General features: G+C 39.4%; 1 protein-coding gene across 3 annotated transcripts in view; it reads right to left on the bottom strand.

The window, feature by feature from the left end:
- Positions 1-24329, bottom strand: part of unc5ca (unc-5 netrin receptor Ca) — a 211469-nt gene that overhangs the window by 102303 nt on the left and 84837 nt on the right. For all 3 annotated transcript variants that reach the window (XM_067611380.1, XM_067611394.1, XM_067611387.1), the window contains exon 2: positions 13520-13756. In XM_067611380.1, coding sequence (XP_067467481.1) covers positions 13520-13756 — 237 coding nt within the window. The remainder of the gene's footprint in view (positions 1-13519; positions 13757-24329) is intronic.

The following is a 24329-nucleotide window of genomic DNA, read 5'->3' as shown; positions in this document are numbered from 1 at the left end:
ATGATCTATCACGTCAAAAACAAGATCCAGGGGTTGCTACTCAAACCAATCACTAAATACTAGAACATACTCAATCAAATATAGGAAAGTATCGCTGTGAAAGCAGTGCAAAGGGATGAATAGCATTCCTCATGGTGATCCTTTTATCCATACTAGTTGAGTTCCAAGGTGTAACTGAAGCAGGAACTGAAATAAACATAACTATGTTGGTTTCCACTATTTGTGAAATTCAGACACATTCACAGAGTAAGAATAAACTCTCACTATAGAGTGCGTTCTCTCATGCGCGAGTCTCAGTGTTCCGACTACAATAATAAAACATAAACAAAACATTTCCAGCTGCAGCATAAACCTGTCCAGCTTTGTGGTACTATTATTTTTGTGTACACTTATTTGTTTGACTGAGAGCTCATTATGGTACCACAGCAATAAACAAAAAATACATTTTTCTGGCAATTATGGGTGTAATCATTTACTCTCCATGGCACTTTCCATGAGTTCCTCTTTTTTCATGTCAGCTGGGGACTAAAAGTAAGTATGAAAATTGACAACAACAACAAAAAAAGAATCCCAAACTTTTGACATCACAAATTTGCAACACATCATAAATGCACAGCTTTCTATATCCAGCATGAAACGGATTCCCTTGTTTCCCTTGAGTGTCATGTCAACAAAGAAAACATGTCAAGCAAAAACAAAAAAAGTAGGAATACACATAAAGGAAATAAAGACTAATGTCACTGGATCTGTAGTAATTGATGAAACCCAAGTAGTTTCTATTGTTTGCTGATGCAAAGCTCACAAAGCTAATGTTGCTGGGCAGAAAACAACTGAATTACCAGAGGCTTAAAAAAAAGTCCCAGATCACTCTGTGTCTTATTTTGTTTAGATACAGTGCTTAGAGCATTAACATCATTCTGTTATGAGAAGACTAGCATGGAATTTTGGGTCTCTGTAGCATGACAGTACTTCACATCAACAAAACCGCTTCTGCCAGCTGAGGGAGGTGAGGGGAAAGAAGTAGATAAAAAATGGAAGACTAGTATCAAGCCAAGTGGATAGAATCACAAACATTTCTATCAATCACAAAACTGTGCACAACTCTGAATATTTCTCTTAGAGTGTCAATTCTTATAACAAAGTTTACTTGTCAGCTGGGGAGTAACATTACAAGGAGTGGGTGGATGTACTTTGTCAGGTCTGGACTTTTAAATATATATACAAATGGGACCTGGAAGTAAATATGCGCATAAAAATACAGATTTGGGGGCTGCAGAGGAGAGATGTGCAAATTATTTTCTCTGTGAGGATGCATATTTGTTATTGCCCACAAATCCTGTACCTCCTAATAAATGTGATGAGGACAATGCAATGATTAAAGCATGTTTCAGATAACCTATAATGTTTGTTTACAACAGATTTCAACTTGAAAGTAACTTTCAAAAATGCATGTTTACAACAGAAAGGTCTGGATGATAACTTTGCATTCATCATTACTTTCATTTTCAAACGCTGTGAGATAATCAGTGACTGTGGTTAAACCTGTTGCCTTATGTTGCATTCCAACTCCACTGTAATGCTATGGCAGAGTTGCCATATCCCTATGGCTCTACAATTAACCTGCTTGATAAATTGTTAGCCTACCTGATAGGAATTGAGAACTAAAGATACAAAAATAAGGTCAAAATTATTTTTGATGCCCAGCAGTCAGAACAAGTTTGGAGAATTTTGTTTTAAAAGGCTGAAACTGTTTGTCAGAGCTCAAATAAAAATTATGTGTCAGCAGAAACTCGAAGACAGGAGTTTTGCATGTTATCAAATTTGGGGGAATGTCGGAGGAATAAAAGATGGTAAATGGTAAAAGGTAAATGGACTGCATTTATACAGTGCCTTACTAGTCTTTCAACCACTCACAATGCGTTACAGTACATGCCAGCATTCACCCATTCAGGGCAGAGGCTGCCATGTAAGGTGCCAAACTGCTCATCAGGAGTTCTAATGCTCATTCACACACACACACACACACACACACACACACACACACACACACACACACACACACACACACACACACACACACCCTACAGGAGCAACTTGGGGTTCAGTATGTTGCCCAAGGACAATTTGACACGCACACTGGAGGAGCCGGGGATTGAACCACTGATCTTCTGATTAGTGGACAACCCGCTCTACCTCCTGAGCCACAGCCACCCCAGATGATGATAAGCAGCTTTTTCAGTAATAAGGAAAGCAGAAAAGCATGTTTTCTAAACATGAATTTACACCAGCGAAACAAAAAGCAGACAAATGCTGAGTCAATTACTAAACCTGCAATAAACACAAAATTAATGGGTTTGTTCTAATTAACTGGATTAGTTCTTAATTAGTAACATCTACAAATTTGTGTTGGTACACAGGACATTATGCTAATTTATTTCAATGTCAAACATCTGATTACAAGTTTTTAAAATTTGAACAATATTTCAAAAATATCCAGTTAGTTACAATTCTTGTCCAGCTTAGACAAAATAATTTGGTGTTCATGTTAACAATTAGAATCAAAAAGATGCTTCCTGCCATTTCGCCACAGTAACTGTTAAACCAAATCAGTCCGTCTCTTTCATATATTCCTCCATTTTCCTATGTCTCTCTATTCCCCACTGTGCTTTGACAGAATAGATGAAGAAAGCAGGAAAAAACAGTAATGGCACAGACAAAAATATAAAGTCTTGATTTCTTTGAATCAAATGAACCAGACGTAGGAAAAAAAACGTTAAGAGAGAAACACATTCAGAAGGAAGCCAGCGAGTCAGGGACAGACATGAAAACAGAGACGGGGGTTTGAGGCTAAATGGTTTAGAAAACGAAAGAGATAAGGGAACAGGGGAAAAAAGCACTCAAAAGCTTTGTGGTGTTTAAATGTGATCAGTGACAGGTCAAACAGACAGGCCTTTAGGGAAAAGAAACTGAGGATACAGAAAAAGTCAACACTGGTTATTATTATTTCATCAGCGCCACAGAGGGAGAGAGCCCGACAAAAGACAAAGACATGAGGTCAGAATAGAAACATCCAGTGGGTGGACACAATAACATGAACAGCCCTGCCACAAATACTACATCTGTGAAGTGCATAATATGTCATATTTGTTGGTTTTAGAGCAGTTTACTGGTATTGTTTTATGGGATTACATTATATTGCAATGTTTTCCTATTATTGTGTTGTCTCCTGGTTATAATCAATCAGTCAAGTTTATTTGTCACATGTCATAAGGTACAATCACAGTGGAATGTAATCCTGTCAGTTTGTGCATTAAAAAGAGTTCAAATAGTATATAGAAATAGTATAAATATATCTGTATGATTGGAGGGAAAACAACAAAAACAAGGCTTCTTATTTCTTACTTGATGTACCGTTTACCTTGGGGGCCAGAATTAGATATACTAAGATATTATCAAGAGACACACAAGTTCAAGCCTCTGATTTTGCAAGCATCTGCCCTGCTGAAGTGTGTGAGTAGCCCACTGAATGCCATCTAGCTACAGGGGTGCTGTTCAGTAAGTGACCCAGCACCAGGACCTCCCTGTGAAGGAGCTGCGAGAGAAAATACAATTTCCCACAAAAGATGAATTCAGCCTATGTAGCTGTAACTGCTGAACCCTTACCGGCTATATTTAAACTCTGTTAATGTGATGAATTCCAAAGCTAATTTGATGTTTAAGCTAATTATCAAATATATTATGTTTCATGGGTATAGGCGAATTTTGTAACATTTTTGTGAAACTTAACAGTGTGATGAGCTAGGTTTGTTTCTACTGTATCACAAGAGTAAGTTCAACACATCTGCTTAAATAGTTAGTTTCGGTTTTGTTAGTTCAATAATTGGATATTTTAAAGCAACTAATGTTATGTAATGTAAGATGGGCAACATATGGTAGAATCTGCCAAAAAATAAAGGGCACGAAGGGTCACTGAATGGTTTGATGAGTATGGAAATGATGTGAATCAAATGCTCTAGTCTTCACATTCACCTGATTTTTAATTCAGTTGAACACCTTTGGGAGATTTTTGGACTGATGACTCTCCACAACAATCATCAAAACACCAAATGTGGTTATATCTGTAGCTTTTAATAACAAGATCTACACTGCATGTAAGCTATTATGTAAAATAGATGGAAATAAGCGAACACAAATTTGATCAAATCTAACAGTTATAACAGTCATAAATATGCAAAACCGAAATCACACAGTTCAACTTAGCTTAGGCGGTTGAGTCATACATTTAGAAATGCAATTGGCGCTTCTCAGCCAGTACTCAAGAGCTGAAGACGTGACATGTTACATTACCTGAGAGCCCTTCATGAATTATTACATTAGTGTTATATAAAAAAAAAAAAGATCAAGACAGAAAGAGGAAAAGGAGAAAGAAAAAGGATGATGACAACAGAATGAGAGACATTGCCAGGGAGAGTGAGCAAGGTTTGACTGAGTTCTTCACCTACAGAGGGAAATCATGCAGGACATCGACAGAACAGAGTCACTGGTCTGTGACCAACACTTGCAATGCACACAGTAGACTGTGTGTACACATTCATGTGTGTGTATGGGTGCACTCTCTTAATGGCTTCCACTCTGACATTGATTGATCATCACAGTCCCTCCTGGTCCATGTTTGAATACCACTTATGTGTGTGTGTGTGTGTGTGTGTGTGTGTGTGTGTGTGTGTGTGTGTGTGTGTGTGTGTGTGTGTGTGTGTGTGCACATTACATATGTGAATGTCATTCAATGTGCACTGTTTTGTCCTCCAGTAGCTCTAAAGAAGCAGTGAACCAGGACATTCCAGGACACGAAAGTCTACAGGGAACTGCAACCAAACTCAGACAATTTTACACAAACACACATACACACATACACACACATACCAGCACGCCCTCAAACAGACAAACAAACAACAAAAAATAAATAAATAAGTGTACACGAACAGAGCTGCATTTTCTGATACACACACAATTTCACACAAAATAAACTATTATCTTTCACACACACAGACAAAGTCAAATATACACATGAGCACGCACAAACACAGTCAGGCAATAAACACAGTTGTATACACAAAATTGATACAGACACACAAACACACTGCTGTCTTGCATATCAGGAGTCACTGACACAGAAGCTAATTGACCTCCTTACAAATCTTGGTGGTTGTTAATAATTGAGATTGGACAATCCAAGAGCAGGAGATAGCAAGAAAGAGAAAGTGAAAGAAATAGATGAAACATGGAAGAAGGAGGAGAGCTAAAGAAACAAAAGTGGAGGAGAGTGGGAGTGATGCCAGAAAGAAGAAGAAGGAGGAGAGAGAGGAGAAACATTAGGAGGAAGAGAAAGAAGGAGAGCCGAAGGAAAAGACGAGAAGAAATCAATACGAGTGAGATGGCAGCAAAGGAGGGAAAGAGGTCACAAATCACCCAAGCCAATACTGTGTGTGTCGATAATGTACGTGTGTGTGTGTGTGCATGCATGTCTAGATGTGAAGTCACAGGTCAGTGCTAGCAGACTAATAACAATTCACACTTTGACTAATGGAGACCAGGTAAGTAACCTAGTACACAATATGTCATTAGCACACTTCAAGGCTAATGGAGATATACTGAGGTCGTACGCATGTTGCTTAAGTAAACATTGGAAATGCCCTTCTCAATAAGATATGCAATCTAGACAAATTACGCTAGTTCTCACCTTAAGTCACAGTTATTCAAACGGAGATATGCTAAACATGTTTTAGCAAATATCACTGCTAATAATGCTACTGTATTAAAGTGCCCATCTGGAGGATGGCAGGTTGCGTTATCAGGGTTGTCCCTGGATTTTTCTTTTTTTTGAAACGGTGGCAAAGGTTGGAGAACATGCATGGTGTGGTGTACACAATTTGTGCACACACCTTTAGAGTGTTTTGCACTTAAGTGAAAAATTCATGATTTGACAGATGAAAGTGTTCATAGGGATTTAAATTTAAGATGGAACAAAATTATGAAAAATAAAGGGTGTGACAGATAACAGTGTTTATTTTGTTGGCCTGGGATGATACGCTTATCTCCCAATTCAATACTATCACAATACTTTGTTGCCAATTTCATTCAGAATCAATTCTCAATTCAAAACCAATTCTCGATTGAATGAATAGAAAGGGGGCACAATTTTCAGTCTCTTGCTCCAGTAGACTGTGTGCCAAACCATTCACTTGTGTCCTTAGTCCACTGAAATATAATATGAAACATAACTGGCAATTAAGATAAATGTTCTGCAGCCTTTTTATTTTAAAAAATGTTAACTGCATTAACTCATGAATTAATTCATTTGAGAGCATCTTACAGTCTTCTGCCTGTATGAGAATAACAACATGAGGGGGAAGCGGAGTGCTCTGCTGTGTTGTTATTAACGTCATATCTCAAGAAGTGGAGAGCAGTCTCTTTGCTGCACCGCTAGCTCCGGGGAAAGTCATCATTGTCCAAGACGCTGAGCAGGCGCAGGGTTTTTGAGGTGAAACAGACTAAGCACCGAGTTATTTTCTTCACCTCATAGTTGGTTTAAGTTGTTTAATGCTGAAGTGTGTGTTGGTCAGCTGGTCTCATTTGTTACTGCTGGAGTTTGCTGTTCCGCTTCGCTAACATTAGTCTCTGAGTGACGGCATAGAAAGTTCACAATATACTTCACATTCATCTTGCAAACGTAATTATTTAGTCATTAAATCAAAACATGCTTGCAACCGCTGCTTTTTTTTAAGATAAGTACAATTACAAAAGTGTACCACCTTTAAGTTAGATAGGCAGGGAAAACCCTGGTCATGTACTTTTTTAAAAATGTTCCCATATCCTGCTTTGCCTGGGACACAGGGTGGGGCCACAGCTGGTGTGGCGACCCAGCAGCAAGTCAAGTTAGCTATGTTTGTCAAGGATACTGTGACAGGCAGTGGAGCTGCTTAGGGAATCAGGCTTGTTCCTTCTAATTGTAAGCTGACCTCACTAACCCCTAAGCCATCCTTCTGCCCCCTGCCCGCTTTCCCTCCCCCCTCCCTCCCATCCTTGCCTATGATCTTCACCTGGCGCGCCTGCCCTCCAGATGAGGCTCCATGTGAGTAGATTCTAAGTAATTTATTGGGCTGTCATGAAACTCAAATATAGCTACATTTTCCATCCATTATACAGAAAATGTTCATAACATCTTATTAGGGCTGTCACCTTTGAACATTAAATATTCCAACCTTCTTTACTTCACCCTTGCTATCACTTAATAACTCTCTCAAGGCCATTTAGTTTTTCAGTCCTTTTCTACCCTATGACAAGAAAAAAAGCTGAATTTCCTAATCCTCTTCAGACATAAACCTATAAATATATTTTGGTGCAAGGCATCACAACTTTCCGGCTTGTTCCATTTATGTTTTAACTTTTGATGCATTTTTTTTTTTCACTTTTGTTTTCTTCTATCTTGATCCCAAAGATCAAATGAACACCATTTCAGCACTTAAGCTGACTTTCCTTTTCAGGCTGCAAAAAAGGATGAGAAAATATACACAGGGAGGAAGAGAGAGTGGGTGTGCGCGAGAAAGAGAAAGAAAACACGCAGCAGGATTCATATCATATTTCTCCTCAGTGTGACTCCCTGATATCTGTTGGCCTTTCCAGCCCTCTCAGAGGCACCCTCCTTATACATCCCTCCATCATCCCCTACTTCTCTCCCCTGCTTTTTCAAGCTCAGGTTTTATCTGTCTCTACTCTCTCCGATTTCCGTTAGTGGAAATTAGAGTAGAGCACAAAACAGCATGAACCAGAGAGAAAGGCAGAAAACTCAAAGAAAAAAGAAAGGGAGAGGATGGGACAGGGAGAGAGAGAGAGAAGACAGAGATAATAAAGGCAGTATGGGGGCCATAGCTTCTAGCTGTGTCTGTGAAACAGCAGGAAACAAAAGGGGAAAACAGCTTACAGAGTTTAGGTTTTCATACAGATAAACATGTGCACACACACTGTGCATTGACCAGGCACAGACCCTACAGTAGCTTTTTGTGTGATTCACTACAACTGTGTTGCATAATAAATATCTAGAATATATAATCTCCTTTTAATTGTCATCACCATTTGTTCAAAAGTGACCCAAATGCAGGGATGTACTGGGACAAAAATTCAGTCCTGGACGTTTGTCCGGACCAGCCCACATACTGCCCCGTGACAGCCTATTTTTTTTCTGGAATACAACTGGATAATCTGTGCTGCTGATAAACAATATTAGCATAACAGTCCCCCTGCCTCCATGTGCATACTTTGTCCTCCAGAACTTTCCAAAAAACAGAGATTCTCACATCATGACTGTCTATCATTTTTTCTTTATTTTTCAGAAATAAACTAACAAACAGCTGAATGAGAACATTAAGTTGCCTCCTTTTAAAATAATGTACGCCTAATGAATATAGGCCAAGGTTATAATCAGAGAAACAGAAACCAACTGTGCAATTGCATTTAGCAACAACTGTGTATACAGACAGCTCTAGAAAATAAAAAAAAATAGCATCTCATCTCTCTCTTCTCTTCTCTCTCCTCTTTGCTCTCACATCCTTCTATCGCTCCACTGCTATATTTTTCTCTTTCATACCATCTCTCTCCTCTCTCTGCTGTGGATACACTGGGCATAGTCTGCACATGAATACAAATATAATAATATAAGGGCAGGGCGACTATGTTGCACTTTATTGCACTTTTAGTTATTTCTCAGTGGAGAGACTACCAATCAATAAAACAAAATTCAACCCTTCACATCAGGAACCTCCCAAGAAATCCAACCTACACTGCACTTTTGCATGAATTACAATAGATAAACACACATTTAGACTAAATAATGATGATCCTGATCATTGGTTTGGTTGTCACTGTTATTATCATTATTATTATTATTATTATTATTAGTTGCCACCAGCCCTGATGGCCAGTACATGCCTAGCTTAATGCTTTGCATAAAAGCACAAAGGCATGATGGAAGTCTCTTTATATTAGGATATCACTGTTTGCAGATTAGCTCAGAGAAAACCACATATATAAAAATATTACAGTTGCAGCAAACTTTGTCCATAACAAATTCTATGCAAAAAAAAAGAAAAAAGAAAAAAAAGAAAACAATGAAAACATAAAGAGTCATTTTCTTGAAAAAGCTGCTCCAAACAGCCCTTGATATTGCATAAAGACATCTGTTTATTTATTCATTATATTTTCAAGTGTATATCTGTATGGATCAGCATGTGCATGAGAGATTAAGTGTCCCGCAGCAGTACAAAGTAGCATGGAACCACACTTTTTTTTTTTATTTTTTTTTTTATCAAAGTGACATTATGATTGCTTTGTACAAGATAAATTATGCATAAATTAACACATATCCTAAGCAGCTGAAGCATTTAAAACAAAATTCATGTTTAACCAGGCCTGAGGGTTATTTCAACAGGCAGGAATACTCAGAGAGATAACTCTGACATGAAATTATAAAACTTTTGCACAAAATGAGATATCATTGGTTAATGTGGCTGCAAGACATCCACTGAAAATGTCAAGAACAAATTGGATTCGATGTAGTTCAAAATATACTGAATAACTGACTGTAATCCTAATCCTTGAAATACCTCATGGTGTCCATCACATACAAGAGCTGAAATCCATGGGTCATTAATTGAACAGAATTCTCTTCTCCATAATGCACCGTCTGGAATCCAACAGCTAGCAAATGAATGGCTGATGGGAGACTAATAAATGACTAGCAGCTGCACATGATGTCAGTAATGAACGCTGAGAGATGGACGGAAAAAATGAGAGAAAGAAAGAAAAGAACAAAAAGGAGAGAAGAAGGGAGATCATTGCTATGACAATGTTTAGTACATATTGGCTCCTGTCCAACCTTGATTTTTAGGTTTTAACACATTTAGATGTCATAATTTGGTTTAGCATAATAAGGCCAGGTAAATTAAGTCAATTTAATTGACTGGAGTTTTTTGGAACCCGAGAAGGGGGTAAAACAAAGACTTTTACAATGTATGGGACAAATCAAGGCTGAGAGACAGACACATGAATCATCAAAACAGATTAAATGTCATCTTCCCATCTTTCTCACAGTCTGACATGACTGTGGTGGTATTCTGATATTTTTTACAAACTCTGTTCTTGCCCTAAGTATATGAATGAATATGTGTGATGTATGACAGGTGCATGAGTGAGAATGTATGCAAATGGTGTGTACCATCCTGCGGAGGTGATCAGTCCACTGGATACCAGCACCTGCAGTTGATTGGCTCCTTCCTCGTTCCATTCGACTGTAAGAGCCAAGATGGCAGCACGGTGCTGCCCGGAGCACAGCTCATCTCCTCCCAAACAAACCACACTTGTTCACTAGGAGTTTGTAGGGTTGGGCTGCCATTTCTGTTGATCTTGTTTTCTCCTGTTACTTTTTAGTTAGGGAAGTCAAGAAGCAGAACTTTAAGCTATGTATGATGTGGATTTTGTATTTCTTTGTCTATATTATCGGCATAGAGAGCCAGGATGTGATTTTGTATGATGCTGGACTATGTGAGTGATGTCATTCTGTTGTGAAGACATTGGTGTTTTCATATATATCATTTTATCAATATTTTTTCTCTAATCTTAATCTCTTCTCATTTCTTGTCTTGGGACAAGAAATTTTGTCGCAAATCCACTGATACAGGTTTCAAAGTGGTCAGACTTATAGTTTAGACATCAGAACCATTTGTTTGACACAAAGTCCATGCCTAGAGATTGCTTCCCCTTGGTTTACATTGTAAGGTGTGAAGTGGCACTACAACTCAGGGCTTATAATATCTAAACCATTCGAGTTATTACAAAGTTTTTAATAGCTTTTGTTCAGCACAGTGTGATAAGTCATGTATTAAAGTTTGAAGCTGATACCATTACCGCCCTAGGAGGAGATAGCATTTCTTTGGGGGTCTTGGGGGATGGCGCAAAGTCATACATTGATGAGCATATTGTGGACTTCCTGTTGGATTTAGGTCAGGGGTGTCAGCATATGATTTGTAGGTCTTGATGAGACGACTAATTGAGTTTTGGTTCAATCTCTCTACGACATTCCTACGGGCCATGGTGGCCATATTAGATACATAGGTGGCGCTCTCGAGCACATTTTGGCACTTAGGGGGTTAATTTTTACATTTTATCAAATCTTTCACCAGAGCTGATGTTTGTGCCAAATTTGGTGAGTTTATGAGCATGTTTAGGGGGTCAAATTTAGGGTTTAAGTGGCGTATTAATAAAGAAAGAATAATAAGAAAGAAACAAACACACGAAATACACTTTATTGGGCTCAGGCCCTAATAAACGCCTCAGTTGTTAAATCTCAGCAATCTCTCTATCTGCCTCTGTGGCTGCTTGAGACTTAGAGAAGATGGGTGTTTTTCATGTTGTTTCTTGGGACACAGCTAGACGAGGCATAGCACAGTTCAAACAAACAATTTCACTCAGTTAATATAATGTAGGATTTTGTTCAGGTCTGTGATCACACATGTTTGTACTTTCTGCTTACACAAAAGATTTTTTTCATCTGTATTTCTATATGTTTACTAACACTGCTGCAGTACAAATACAAAGCAATAAGATCACTTATTTCTGAAATGCAAAACCTCCCCCAGGCACATAAAGTTTTTAGCAGACAAAGGAGAAGTTCCAGCATAGAAAAAAACTTAACGACAAAAAAAGATGTGGAAAAAAGGAACTTTAAAAATGACACGAGAAAGAGACAGAAGAAAAGAGATTAAAACAAAGAGAAAGAGAGAGGAGGCAAAATGAAAAAAAAAAAAACAGACAACAAAAAAGTGTAATAATTAAATATTCAGAAAGAAGCGGTTCTAGGAGAAACCAGAGAGAGACATGAAACAGGGACCCTGTTCAATAAAGAAAGGTGATTAAGAAATCAAAATCAAGTTATACAGGGTTGAAGATAATGAGGGTTAGAAGTGGAGTACACTTGGTGTGAAATGAAAGAGGTGTAATTCTAAAGAATAAGACACCGAAGACCAAAAGAAGCAGTAACAAGCGATTGACGGTGATTATGGTAAAATGTCATCCTCAGTGGAAAAGCAGGTGATTAATGAGAGACTGAAAGAAAATAAGAGTGAAGCTTTCTCTTAAAACCCCAGTGTCTCTTACCCACCCTCTAAACAAACACTTTCTCTCTCTATTAAAACTTACTTTGCCACAGTGTGAGTCTCTGTTTGCGTTTCTATATGTGTACCTGTATTTTCACTTTTCTCATGTTTACTTCTTTCAGGTTTTGCTAGCTTTTGTTGCATTTATTCTCCTCTGGCTTGACTATTCATGTGTGACAGCTGAATCAGGGGAAACATCAAACTGTACTGCTCAGTTGCTTCCGACTCTGTCTTGGGTTTAGCACAGTGGCAGACCCACTAAGCAACCAGGACACCAAATAATACACACACACACACACACAGCACAATGTTTGGCTTTGGGGTCTGCTTTGTATTACAAGGGAAAATCTTTGGTGGGCAAGTCGATGTGTCAACTTGAATTGAGACAGAATCAAAAGTTCTGCTTCCTCACAATTGCAGGCAATACACATTGACAAGTATGACAGAGTGAGCAGTAGTATATATTATGCATTTTGCTCAACTGCCTCAAGAAAAAAACATCACAATGCAACCACCACCATGCTGATTTGTGTTACTGTTGACCCCACTGTGTATTTAATTCAGCAGACACTATATATCAGGAGTTTTAAAACTGTTTTCAGCATGGAGCTCTCTGTTTAATCACTGGCTCTGGGGACCCAAGCTCATTAACAAGCAGGTGGAGCCCCATAAGCTCACATCAACTTTAAAGTCTAAGAAACCGGGTTTTGTACGTCTTTGTCTTCCTGCCAAAGCAACAGCAAGATTCATCATTATCTCGCCGGCAGAGTAATACCATGTGCTGTCAAGTGACAAGTGTGGAACTTTGGCTGCAGTCCAGTACATCACTGTGGATCCTATTAAACTGTCCCGTGAACATCGCAGTACAGCACCGGCTGTAGGACAGCTGTGTACACACATCTGACATGTGACCCAGCTTTCTGCACAAATAACTAAACAACTGAATAATAGGTTTAACCTGTTTGCTTACGATGCCTCAGTGAGACAACCTGGGAAAAATGCTGGCCACATTTTCCGGAGAGTGACAATTTTATGTCACACATAGTGGAATCTCATCAGGGTCAGAAACATAAAAGCATGCAGGCAAAGAGGTCAACTTTTAAGAGAAATACAGGAACATCATTAAAATTTACATGAGTGCTTACACTTAACATGTCACCGGCTTTTTACCACTAGTGTTTTCTGTCATAAATGTCTTGACTTAGACAAAAAAAGTTTGACAGCCTGTTTACTGAATACGATCTGTTCCGCCCACTTTCTACTGAACTCTCACTGCATGTGACTGTTTGCGTTGCGTGCTAGACTTCACTCACCTGAGTTTTCATCCACCCTCTCCTCCACGGTGTGATCCTTCTGATGGACCCACTCGCTGTTGCACTTGAAGTAAATTTGCGTGGCAGGTGTGGCCTTGCAGTAGAGATTAACAGGTTTATTCTTGACAATGTAGCCTTCCTCTGGTTCAAACAGGAAGTGAGGTAAGGGCTCCGGTGGGTCAGAGGGGAAGGTTTCTGGGAGCTCGCTCAGACTCAGGAAATCATCATCATCTCTCACTGCGGGAGGAAGAAAAGAGAAAGTTTAAAATGATGTTTTCCCCCTGATTTCAAGCTCACTCAGTCTTTGTTCTATTATTTTAATCCAGAGTTGGTTCAGGGAGGGAAAGGTTGCATTCTATCAATCATTCATTATCATTTTATCTCCAACCAGTGAGCATCATTGCAATACACTTTCTCCTGAGTATGTGCGAGACAATGTCCTTCTCATTTGATCACTAATAACTGCCGTGTCTCAAGCCGGTGACCTGGACAGAGAACAATTTTCTTCCGCTGAGACATAAATTGCCCCTTTAATCAGCACCTCATTGTTGTGTCCATTTGTGTTATTCTTCTGGCTATTAGAGTTACTTATAAAAAAAAGCACAAGATCTTGTTTTTCTTTAGATGTGCCTTGAGTTTAGAAATTTATCAAATAAACACTACACAATGGAGAATAAATGAGGATGAAATGAGGGAGCTGGAGAGATTAGGTAGAAAAATAGAGAGATACAACATGTGCTATAAAATAAAAATTGACAAATGGAATGAATGAGTTTATTTATGTGTCCTATCATTTACATGACTCGTTCCTCATGGGATGACAAATTAGACAAGTTAATCACCACCAAACAAAAATATTTATACTTTACCCACCAACATCTTACAAGACAACTGCTTAGCAAAACACATATTTGCCCCATGCAGATTTAAACATTTACAGCCTACTTATACAAAATCCCAGAAGGGCTCCAACAATAGGATTTAAATACACACAGCTTCATATAAATGTAAACAGACATAACTAAAGATGAAAAAAAAAAAAATGCCAACATACTATATGCACTATATAATCCTGGTCAGCACTTTGTAAGCCTAATTGAACTCAAACAGATAATGCATAATCTACTTAAAATATAAAATTTACACTTGTCACAAGTTATTTTTTCTCCTCCTGTTCCAAGCTTATGCGATATATGCTGAAAATGCACAGTCATTATCAAAAATATTAAAGCTCCTTCCTTCAATTCAATCAAATGGGAATCTTGAACCTTTCAGACAATATTTGCCAGAAATGATGATACCGAAGACAGCATAGAGGAAAGTAAGCAGGATATGTAAAGAAAGACAGAGTGGAGGAATTAACTGAACAGACAAGGTGCTCATTTGACCAAGTCAGAGGGCACCAGCAACTTTATCCTCCTTCTCCTCCATCCTGCTCTCTCTCCTTCGTTGTCTTTTCAGCCCATCCAAATTTCACGCCCACCTATGGCCTCAATCAAAGGGACACCAAAACTGTTTTGTCATTAGGTTGCCAAGGTCACCAAAACACAGAGGATTACAAGAGCAGGTAGGAGGGAGAGGAAGATGCCGCCTTTTTTTTCTTTCTTTCTCACAAGTACACTCATGCACACAAACACAACGGTTATGTATTTAAAGTCTGAGCACACACATACACACACAAATGCACATTTTCCTCTAGTTTGTAATTTCCCTCCACTCCATCATCATCCAGTTTCATTAAGACTGTCTAGAGTGACTGTATGTGTGTGTGTGTGTGTGTGTGTGTGTGTGTGATTGCCTCACCTGGAGAGCTGTGACTCATGGGAAAATTTGAACACACAGAGCAGTTTTGACACAGCTTCAAGGTTCAACCTCTTTTTTCAAGCCTAATGTGTCATGGCTACAACTGCACATCAACACTCCTACAAATACACACTCAGTCACACACACACACACACACAAAAAAACAACATAGCTGCACACACACACACACAGACACACACAATCTTTAATTCCTCCCACCCTAACTGTGTGTGTAGTTGGTCCTTATCTTGGAGAGTGGCAGTGTGCTGTGGGCTAGGAGCTAAAAGCAGCTTAGGTAAAACAACAAGACACAAATAGGGGAAAAATTAGTAGGCAGCGTCCCCACTTTGATGTCACAAAGCTGACATTTCCTCTCTTAGTTCTGTAATTAGTTCTATGAGAGTATGAAAATTGGTAGACATTTTCACGGCATAATATCATTATCTGTGGGAAATGTTCTCCCACTCTTGGTTATTTATCCAGTGTCATGTTCAACCATTTTTCCATCAGTCTCTTTCTCACTTGCTGCACTGCCTCCTGTCTCTCCATTGCTATTTCTTGTTACTTTATGCTTCTCCACCACTCTGCTTTAAGCCCTCTCTTGCTTTTCACTTTGCCCCAACACCCATTCTCACCCTCATCTGTCATTCAGAGAGCCGGGGGGGTTCATTGCTCTGGAGTGACAGCTATAAATTATTGATTGGCACAAGAAACATGATAGCCAGAGAAAAGGGAGGGTGGAGTAGAGAAAAAAGGGAGGGATGGTTAGAAAATTCCCCATGAATAAAAGCTTTGTTTCACAAATGCCTACTATTTCCTTTTTCTTCTGCACCATCCTTGCTTCTCTGGTCCTCTCCTCTCCCTGCTTCACACATTTTCTATCCCATCTGTTTTCCTTTTCCTTCTTTTCCCTAAACCTTCTCTCCTCCTCTTGTTTCTCCACCTGCTCCTCTCTCCTGATCTCCTGACAGAGTGAATTACTGTTCCTAACAGCCCAGCTCATAAACGTCTTGCCTGAATGCTGTCATCAATAATGAATGGCTGTAGCGGAACAATGTCCAGGTTCGATTTACGGCATGTAGTAAATATGTACCAGGGGCAAAAACCACATTTATTCCCTCGCTCACGCCTGTAGGCCTGTTCACTTCAGAAAACCTACAAAACCCAGCCAATAAATATCAGTAAATCTATTAAGAATCACAAGTGGCCACTCACGTTTGAGTGTCACAGACAATGTGAACCCATCTATCATATGGATAGAGAGATTGATAGATATCGGTTTTGATATTTTCAAGGGTTTGGTTATGAAAAATGTGATATACAGAGGTATGTCTGTGTGCTAAAGCAAGCAAAACGCAGCCATATAAGGTCAAAACGCCTCATGAGTATGAGTGTATGTTTGTGTGTCTGTGTGTGTCAGGGTCTTGTGTTCCTGGTAAGTGGTCTGTGATGTGTATCAGTGCAGTAGCCGTGGAAATCATGAGATCATACTTCTTAGCGTCTTATCAGCTAGTTAGAATCAGCAGCAGCTGCAAAAACACATACGCAAACAGAGAAACAGGCACACACACACACACACACACACACACACACACACACAGAGACACACACACCATAAATAGACATGCAAACACACTTTTAAAACCTATACCCCTTTGCGGATAATCCTCTCCCACAACCACTATCGACAACACACACACACATACACAGACAGATACCCACAACCCTTGACAACTAGGAAAACAAAGCTGGCACAATCGCTGTCTTTCTCAGACACTTGGGCTGCCAAATTACACAAGTCCCACATACACAGACACAGACAAAAGTAAAGTGCACACACCCACACAGACAAAAAAAACAGATATAAAAACATTTGAACACACTAAAACAAAACTTTCCATGGAATTTTGCATTTTTCTTGCTATCTCTCTTTCTATCTCACACACACAAACAAACACACATTGTTTCACTAACACAGGACAATACGAACGCCCATTCTTGGAGCTCATATTACCCAGAGCCCCTGCCCACAATCATCACTATCTTCCCCAATACACATGCAAACACACATACACATTTACTCTTTATTATAACACCTTTAATTAAATAGACAGACTGAATAGTCTTGAAAAGGCTCACAGAGGTGATTTAGGAAGTTTAGGGAGATGAAGGGAGAGAAACAGAAAGAGAGAGTGAGGGATGATGGGACAGCAGGGAGCTAGTGAATCATTGCTCTGGAATTAGATATGTGATGCTGTCCATTTCCCAAACACACACAGACACTTACACAGGAGAACACACACACACACACACACACACACACACACACAGACAAATGTGGGCACAGAAAAACAAATACAAGACACACAAGCACCCACAAGAGCATGTCTTCATTCAAGCATGTACAAACACACACTTGTGTAGACAAAAAAAAGCGTGCACAAGATGTTTGTGAAAGTCACTGGAAGACACATGCGGGCAAACACACACACACACACACACACACACACACACACACACACACACACACACAGCGGTAGAAATGGCACAATGTTATCAGATACCCACCTACGGAGCACCATGTCAGTGACTTTCACACCATGAACACTATGAACTGCCTGCTTTATTCCACCTCTATCTCTCCCTCTTCTTCTCTTTCATAATCATCTTCAAGAAAATATCAAATGAATTTTATTATTTTCTCTTTTGAAACATTTTTTCTAACCTCCCATTGGGGATCCAGTGCTCAACTTTCTTAAGTGTTTACCTCATCCGCTATTCAATTATTCATGCTTTGAAATTATAGTTATACGGTCAAAATAGGTTTTGTTTACCCACTTTTGCCTCAAGGTATGCCTTTAATCCATGGTCATTGAGCAGAGTGTTAGACCATTTTAATTTATGAAGGCATTTAGAATATTATTCTTAGCAGCATTTTCAGTGTGACACGACATGTCAGCATTTAATTAAAAAACATGAATCTTCCTTCCTTATTTCCTTCCTTCCTTCCTTCCTTCCTCTCTTCCTTCCCCAGATTTGTTTTCAGATGATAAGTGGTCCAGATGAGGATGATAGTGCAAACCCAACAAAGTCATGGTGGTTGACAGAAGATATGATAAAATATACACTGCCAGTATGCAGGTGTGTGTGGGTGTGTGTCTGTATTACTGCATTTAAAGTAGACAGTAAAGACAGTAAAAATCTGTTTATAAAGAATAGATCAAGGGTGGGTTAAGCCAACTGAACTACTTGACATAGCATGCCGGGAAATTATACACTGCGTCCTGGAGTGTCATATCCCTTTTGAAACAAGACACCAGGCAGCCACACATCATCTGCATCCATTAGAAACTTAATCAGGGCCTTATCCTCAATCGGCACTTTGATAAAAGCCACATTATTCAAGACACGAGTAGACATGCAAAGTGAGAGTACTTAATCACTCCATTACCTTTGTCCAGAGGGATCAATTAAATCAGCATTTTTTTTTTATTATAATCTTCAGAAAAATAAAAAGCTAAAATGGGAAAAAAATAGAAAAAAACACAAAAGATAATGTAATGCAAAATACACCAAATCATATCTTTCTGAAGATTATCATGCTCACTTTTTTGTTGCGACTGTGTTAGGGAGATGTTGATTCAACTTTATGCTTTTAATATTTGGCCACAGATTTGTTGGTTTTTAGATTGAATCCAATACTTAGAGAAAGAACATCTGTATTATTTTACATGGGAGAGAAGTTTCTCCCAGGCTGGGTGGCCAACCATGACTATTTGATGACAGAAATAACCCCGGGAAGATATAATATAGCATGCACAGCACACTCCTTGTCAAAGCCAATTATATATCCACCAGGCTTTCGGGGCTATACAAGGCAATTCATAATAGCAGAAAGTACTTGAAAGCTAGCGTATCTATATAGGAGCAGACAGTGACAGCTGGTTGGCGTCCTCCGACTTTCATTGTGTGTGACAGATAAGGCCCCAGCTAGAGCCTGGAACTAGATTTACGGCCCAGCCTGTAGAGGGGTGACTCTGTCAGGCCACAGCTGGCCTGAGTTAAGAAAGAAATAAAGAAAGGCACTTCTTGTTGAATGAAAAGAGAATCAGTCTGGAGTGTCCTGCTGGCTCAATGGTTGAGACTCCATATAAGATACCATATCCTGTAAGTGAGTCTATGCTCTGATGAATTCTCTATACTGCATGGACTCCTTTGTGCATATCAAAACTAGGGAAAATCAGCAGAGAGAAGTTACTAATCTACTCCCTCTTTAGGTCCTTTTTCTCTCCTGGAGTCAGATAATTACTTGTTTCTTATATACCTTTCTATCTAGAATTCATATAAAGCCTTTTTGACAAGATATTCTCCACTTTGTATGCGTAAAAAAAAACATTCACTGCATTCATAAATTTACATTGTGAGGTAAAGCCGAGTTAATTTATAGTCTGAATAATTATGTTCGAGGCAAACACACATACACGCACATTCAGCTCCAGCAACTTACAGTGTATGAATACAAAAACCACATACTGTACATACACACAAACATAGAAGTGTTTGTGACATGCATATTTCATTGATTCCCAAATTATAATTCTGAAAGCTGCATTGCCTCTAGTTATCAGGTCAGAGCGGCAACAAACTGCGTATTAGTGTTTATGTGTGTGTGTGTGTGTGTGTGTGTGGGGGGGGGGGGGTCGGGTTGGCGGGGGGGCTGTCAATGCACATGAATTTTTAAAAAGGCATACTGTAAGTCCATGAAATGGTATATATTTGTGCATTTATGCAGATGTGTGCTATAGTCTCACTACATCCATAGTCGCATTTCTGTATATGCATTAATATACAGTAGGTAAGTATTGAGGATTCTATAGTAGAATACTGGAGGCTATACAGAGGTCAGCATGACTATAATAGCATTAGTCAGTAACTCTGATCAATTACCACAGTGTGTGTATGCATATGTTTGCATGTGTGTCTGAATCTGTATTTCCTGAGGATGTATTATGATGAACTGGACACCACATTCAGAGATGGAGTCCCTTTCAGAAAGTTGCTCACAGATCGTGGTGAGGATTGCCAAAAAAGTCTAAGTAGGCTTCCTAATGCTTCCATGTATTGGGGCCCATAAAACATGTGTGCTTGAAACTTCCTCTGTTCAAGCCAACTGACTTCCTGTTGGCTCCCCACACACATGAATGTTACAAAATAAGGTAATTGCATGGCTCCTCAGGACTTTTAGAAGTTTATTGGCCTGTATGGATCAAATTGTAAAAATACAAAGACGCTCAGCAATCTATTGATTGTATATGGGAAAAATGCTTTTTTGGTCAGTGGAAAAGAGAGCACTGGTATCAGTATGGTTGAGGTATTTATATCTGTATTGGGAGAAACAAAGTTGGATTGGATTGTTTTTAAAAGTGAACACCCATGCATTTACACTGGTTGGTGTTATTTTAGCAGCTCATTACCTTTTCTGATGTGAGTAAGTTTGTTCAAGCCAGACCTATCACACAGTAAGTTATGTTGTTTTGGCCGTTTTTACAATTTCGTGTGGTTAAGTTGTCAGCGAAACATGAGAACTTTTGCAGTGGCTGATTCTTAAGAATGGCAGTATCGCTCCAAGATGAGGATGAATTCATAAGTCATGACATAGTGAAAATGGTGCAATAAAAGAGATTAATTTTGTTATTTAATTTTTTTCATCCACCCATTAAGATAGAATACAATACAATAGCTTCAATAAAAGTATTTTTCAGGGAATGTTCGCCTTGACTGAGCAGTGAATGAAACTCCAGGACTCAGAGCACCCCTTAAAAAATGACTGTGTGACATCACATATCCTACACATGTTTTCAACAGTGTATGCCAAATCCTCACTGCACTAATTCTAAGCAGACTTTGAGTATGTAGTGTGGTCACAAAGGGGAAAACGACACAATTAAATATACTCAAAACAGTCGAGATGCATGCTAAAAAGCCCTTGATTTTTGAGTGTGGTTGTTGATGAAAACTATTCTTCCACAATGCAATGCACAAAGGAAATGGAGGAACTGAGAAAAAGAGAGAGAGTTATTAAAGGATCAGAGGGAGGAAGGAATATTCATCAGCATTCATCATAAAGAAAACAAAAAGACAAAGTTTCCTCATTGCATTTGACTTGAGGCATAAACACTATCTCAGATGCTGCTTGGGTGAGAGTCACATTGAGACACCATCACACTCACAGCTGGATGTACATCACATGTACATATACAATTGGGCACAGGAACATTTAAAGGAAGGACACACACAGCAGCTGATGTGTGGGTGTTTGCAGGTAGGCAGTGTGAAAGCACTTAGTTGCTATTTTTCATGGCTATCTCTGCCAAGTTCACACAAACACAAACACATATACTTCTTAGGACTGTTTGTGAATCTATGCTTGTCCTGAATGACAACTCCTGCATCTGTTAGTTGATGCATTATTGTACCTTTTCACTCTCTTCCTCTATCTTTCTCTTTTCTCTCTTGCTCTCCCCTTGCTTTCTGTCTGCCCTTGAGCATGTTTCCTTGCTTTAAGCATCTTTCTGCACGTGATCTTCTTGGCTATTTCTTCCTCACGGCACAATATTTTTGGAAAGCAGTTTCCTGTGCTCATAAGGAGAGACAGACAGGGAAAAAGTATAGAGTATACTGCTCTATATGGAGAACTGGGGAGTGAGTACGCCTCGTTTATCCTGAAATGGCTCTTAATCTGCAGCTTATCTCCAGTTTCTGTGGTGCAAGTCAGCTTAGGTGTACAGATACACCTCACTGGACAGCACAGGATGGTCCACAGCAGGGGTTTATATCTGATTCCTCTCTTTCAAGGTTGAGCAACACGCAATGGGGCTTTGGTTACAGTTTTTCATATGTGTCTTTCATATGACTGGGTACGTGGGTGGGAACCTAAATGTCAGACTATCAGCTAGTGCGATCATGGTGAGGCCAGATGAGAGCCAATCTGTTACAGTCCTGGCTATGCGGTGGGTTTTAATTTCATCCTCTGAACTAAGTCACTGGTTTGACAAGACTGTGTACCGAAAGCAGCACTTAAGCAGAGCAGTCCCTAGTCTGTGTCTACACAGGATGCATTCAGGTACAGTGTTGAGTTTAGGTTACCCTGGTTTTGGCAGCACTCAGAGCCCACAATCACTGTAGTTGTGCATGTAAGAGGGAAGAAAATAGACTTGAAACATAAAAATATACTTCAGGTCGTAGCTGTATGCGTATGGCATGAGTGAAACACAAGACAAGACAAGCTGTGAGAACCAGTAATGGAAAGACATTAAGGACAAGTCTCCTCTCTCCCATCTCTCAATTCCTCTTCACTATCTCTCTTCAGCATCGCTAAATAAAGACCAGACTACACCAGACTCAAAAAATGTATAATTTTCTAATCACAGCATTATTGCTCAAACAAATTCACAACACAAACATAAAGGATGTAGTTCACAAAACTATTTAATCAAAGGGTCTGTCTGCAACTGAATAATGGAGTAATAATGCAATTACACCATAATAAGAAAGAAATGCATTCAAGCAGGGGAAAAACAGATAAGAAAACAAGGAGAGGCAAACATATGGACAGTCAGAGAAAAATAATTATAGTCATTTTACAAGCATGAAGAAGTTACCTGCTCTGTACTGCACAAGTCTCATTTTGTATTACACACAGAAATGTACGCACACATCCACATGCAGATGGGGTATCTCATTCATATGCATAGTCTTATGTAAGCTTGTGGGGGTACAAACTTGTGCTAGTTGCTGTGTAATGTTATCTTGCAGATGGATTCTGTCTCCCTTATCCCAGGCCTGAGGGAAAAGCAAGGCTTCGCTTTCATTCATGTTCTACTATCACAGCTCAACATCACTATTAATACAAGCAGCCAGCGCAGGGCAGTGCATTAGAATATCAAAACATTGGCCGGGGAAGGATGTCTATTTTCAGGGAGATAGGATAATGTTTTTCTGGGTGGCTGACAGCTGATAGTATGGCTGGCTGGTTGTGTGTATGTCTGTGCTGTATGATCCATGTCTCACTATCCACCTGGCTCTCTCTCTGTTTAATGTGTGTCTGCATATTTTCCACCTGTCAGTATCTCTCTGAACAGGTCTTTCTGTCTTTATGATTACTTTTTTTTTCATGTCTGTCCAATATGTCTTATAATACTTTGCTCCTTTTCATCTTGGTCTGTAATTTATTTCCTGATTCCTTTAGAAAGCCAGTTTATGTCCATGTTTCTGTGCATCTTTCTCTTCTTCTGCTTTAGCTATACTTCTCTCTCAGGTAACTTCCCAAAAGGCACATTTCACATCGACCCCTACCCACCCACCCACTAGGTCTCCTCTTCCTCATGGCATTTTTTGTTTGTTTCTCCTTCTGTTCTTCCTTTACATGTGTTTTCATGTCCTCTACCCTTCCTTCCTTCCTTCCTTCCTTCCTTCCTTCCTATCTCTTTGCATCTTTCCTGCCTCCTCATCCATATTGCTTCCTATTGCTCCTCCTGTTTCCTTCAGAAAGGAATTAAAACACCATGCTGAGCCCAGTTTTGCAGATTATCTGACAAATCCACACACAACCATACAGACACACACACAAGCACACAATCAAATAATAAAGATGGCCTCAACTCAAATGATAAAGAACAGCTTACAGGCTTATTTCATTTGAAGATTTTTCCCATATTTTGGCTATTTTATTCAGAGCTGAAGATAAAATTGGATCAGACATTTCACTGCTCATGCCTTTCTCCATCTGGAGGCTCACTGTCTCTCTCTCGCCTTCTTATCCCTCCTCTCCCGTCTCTCCCTACCACCCTCATTCCTTCCGACCACACGACTCGGTTTCTCTCCCTCGCTTAGCCAAGCTCTCCATCTCCCCTGCTGTCTTCCTCTTCTCCTTTCCCAGTCCTCCCTCCACCCTTTCCTCCTTCTCTGGCATCTTTCCACTCTCTCTGCCCTCATCCTCTATCCCCAT

The sequence above is a fragment of the Thunnus thynnus genome, chromosome 2 (assembly GCF_963924715.1).
Source record: "Thunnus thynnus chromosome 2, fThuThy2.1, whole genome shotgun sequence".
Classification (NCBI taxonomy): domain Eukaryota; kingdom Metazoa; phylum Chordata; class Actinopteri; order Scombriformes; family Scombridae; genus Thunnus; species Thunnus thynnus.
Note: the sequence above shows the minus strand (reverse complement) of the source record. Positions and strands in the feature narration are given on the sequence as shown.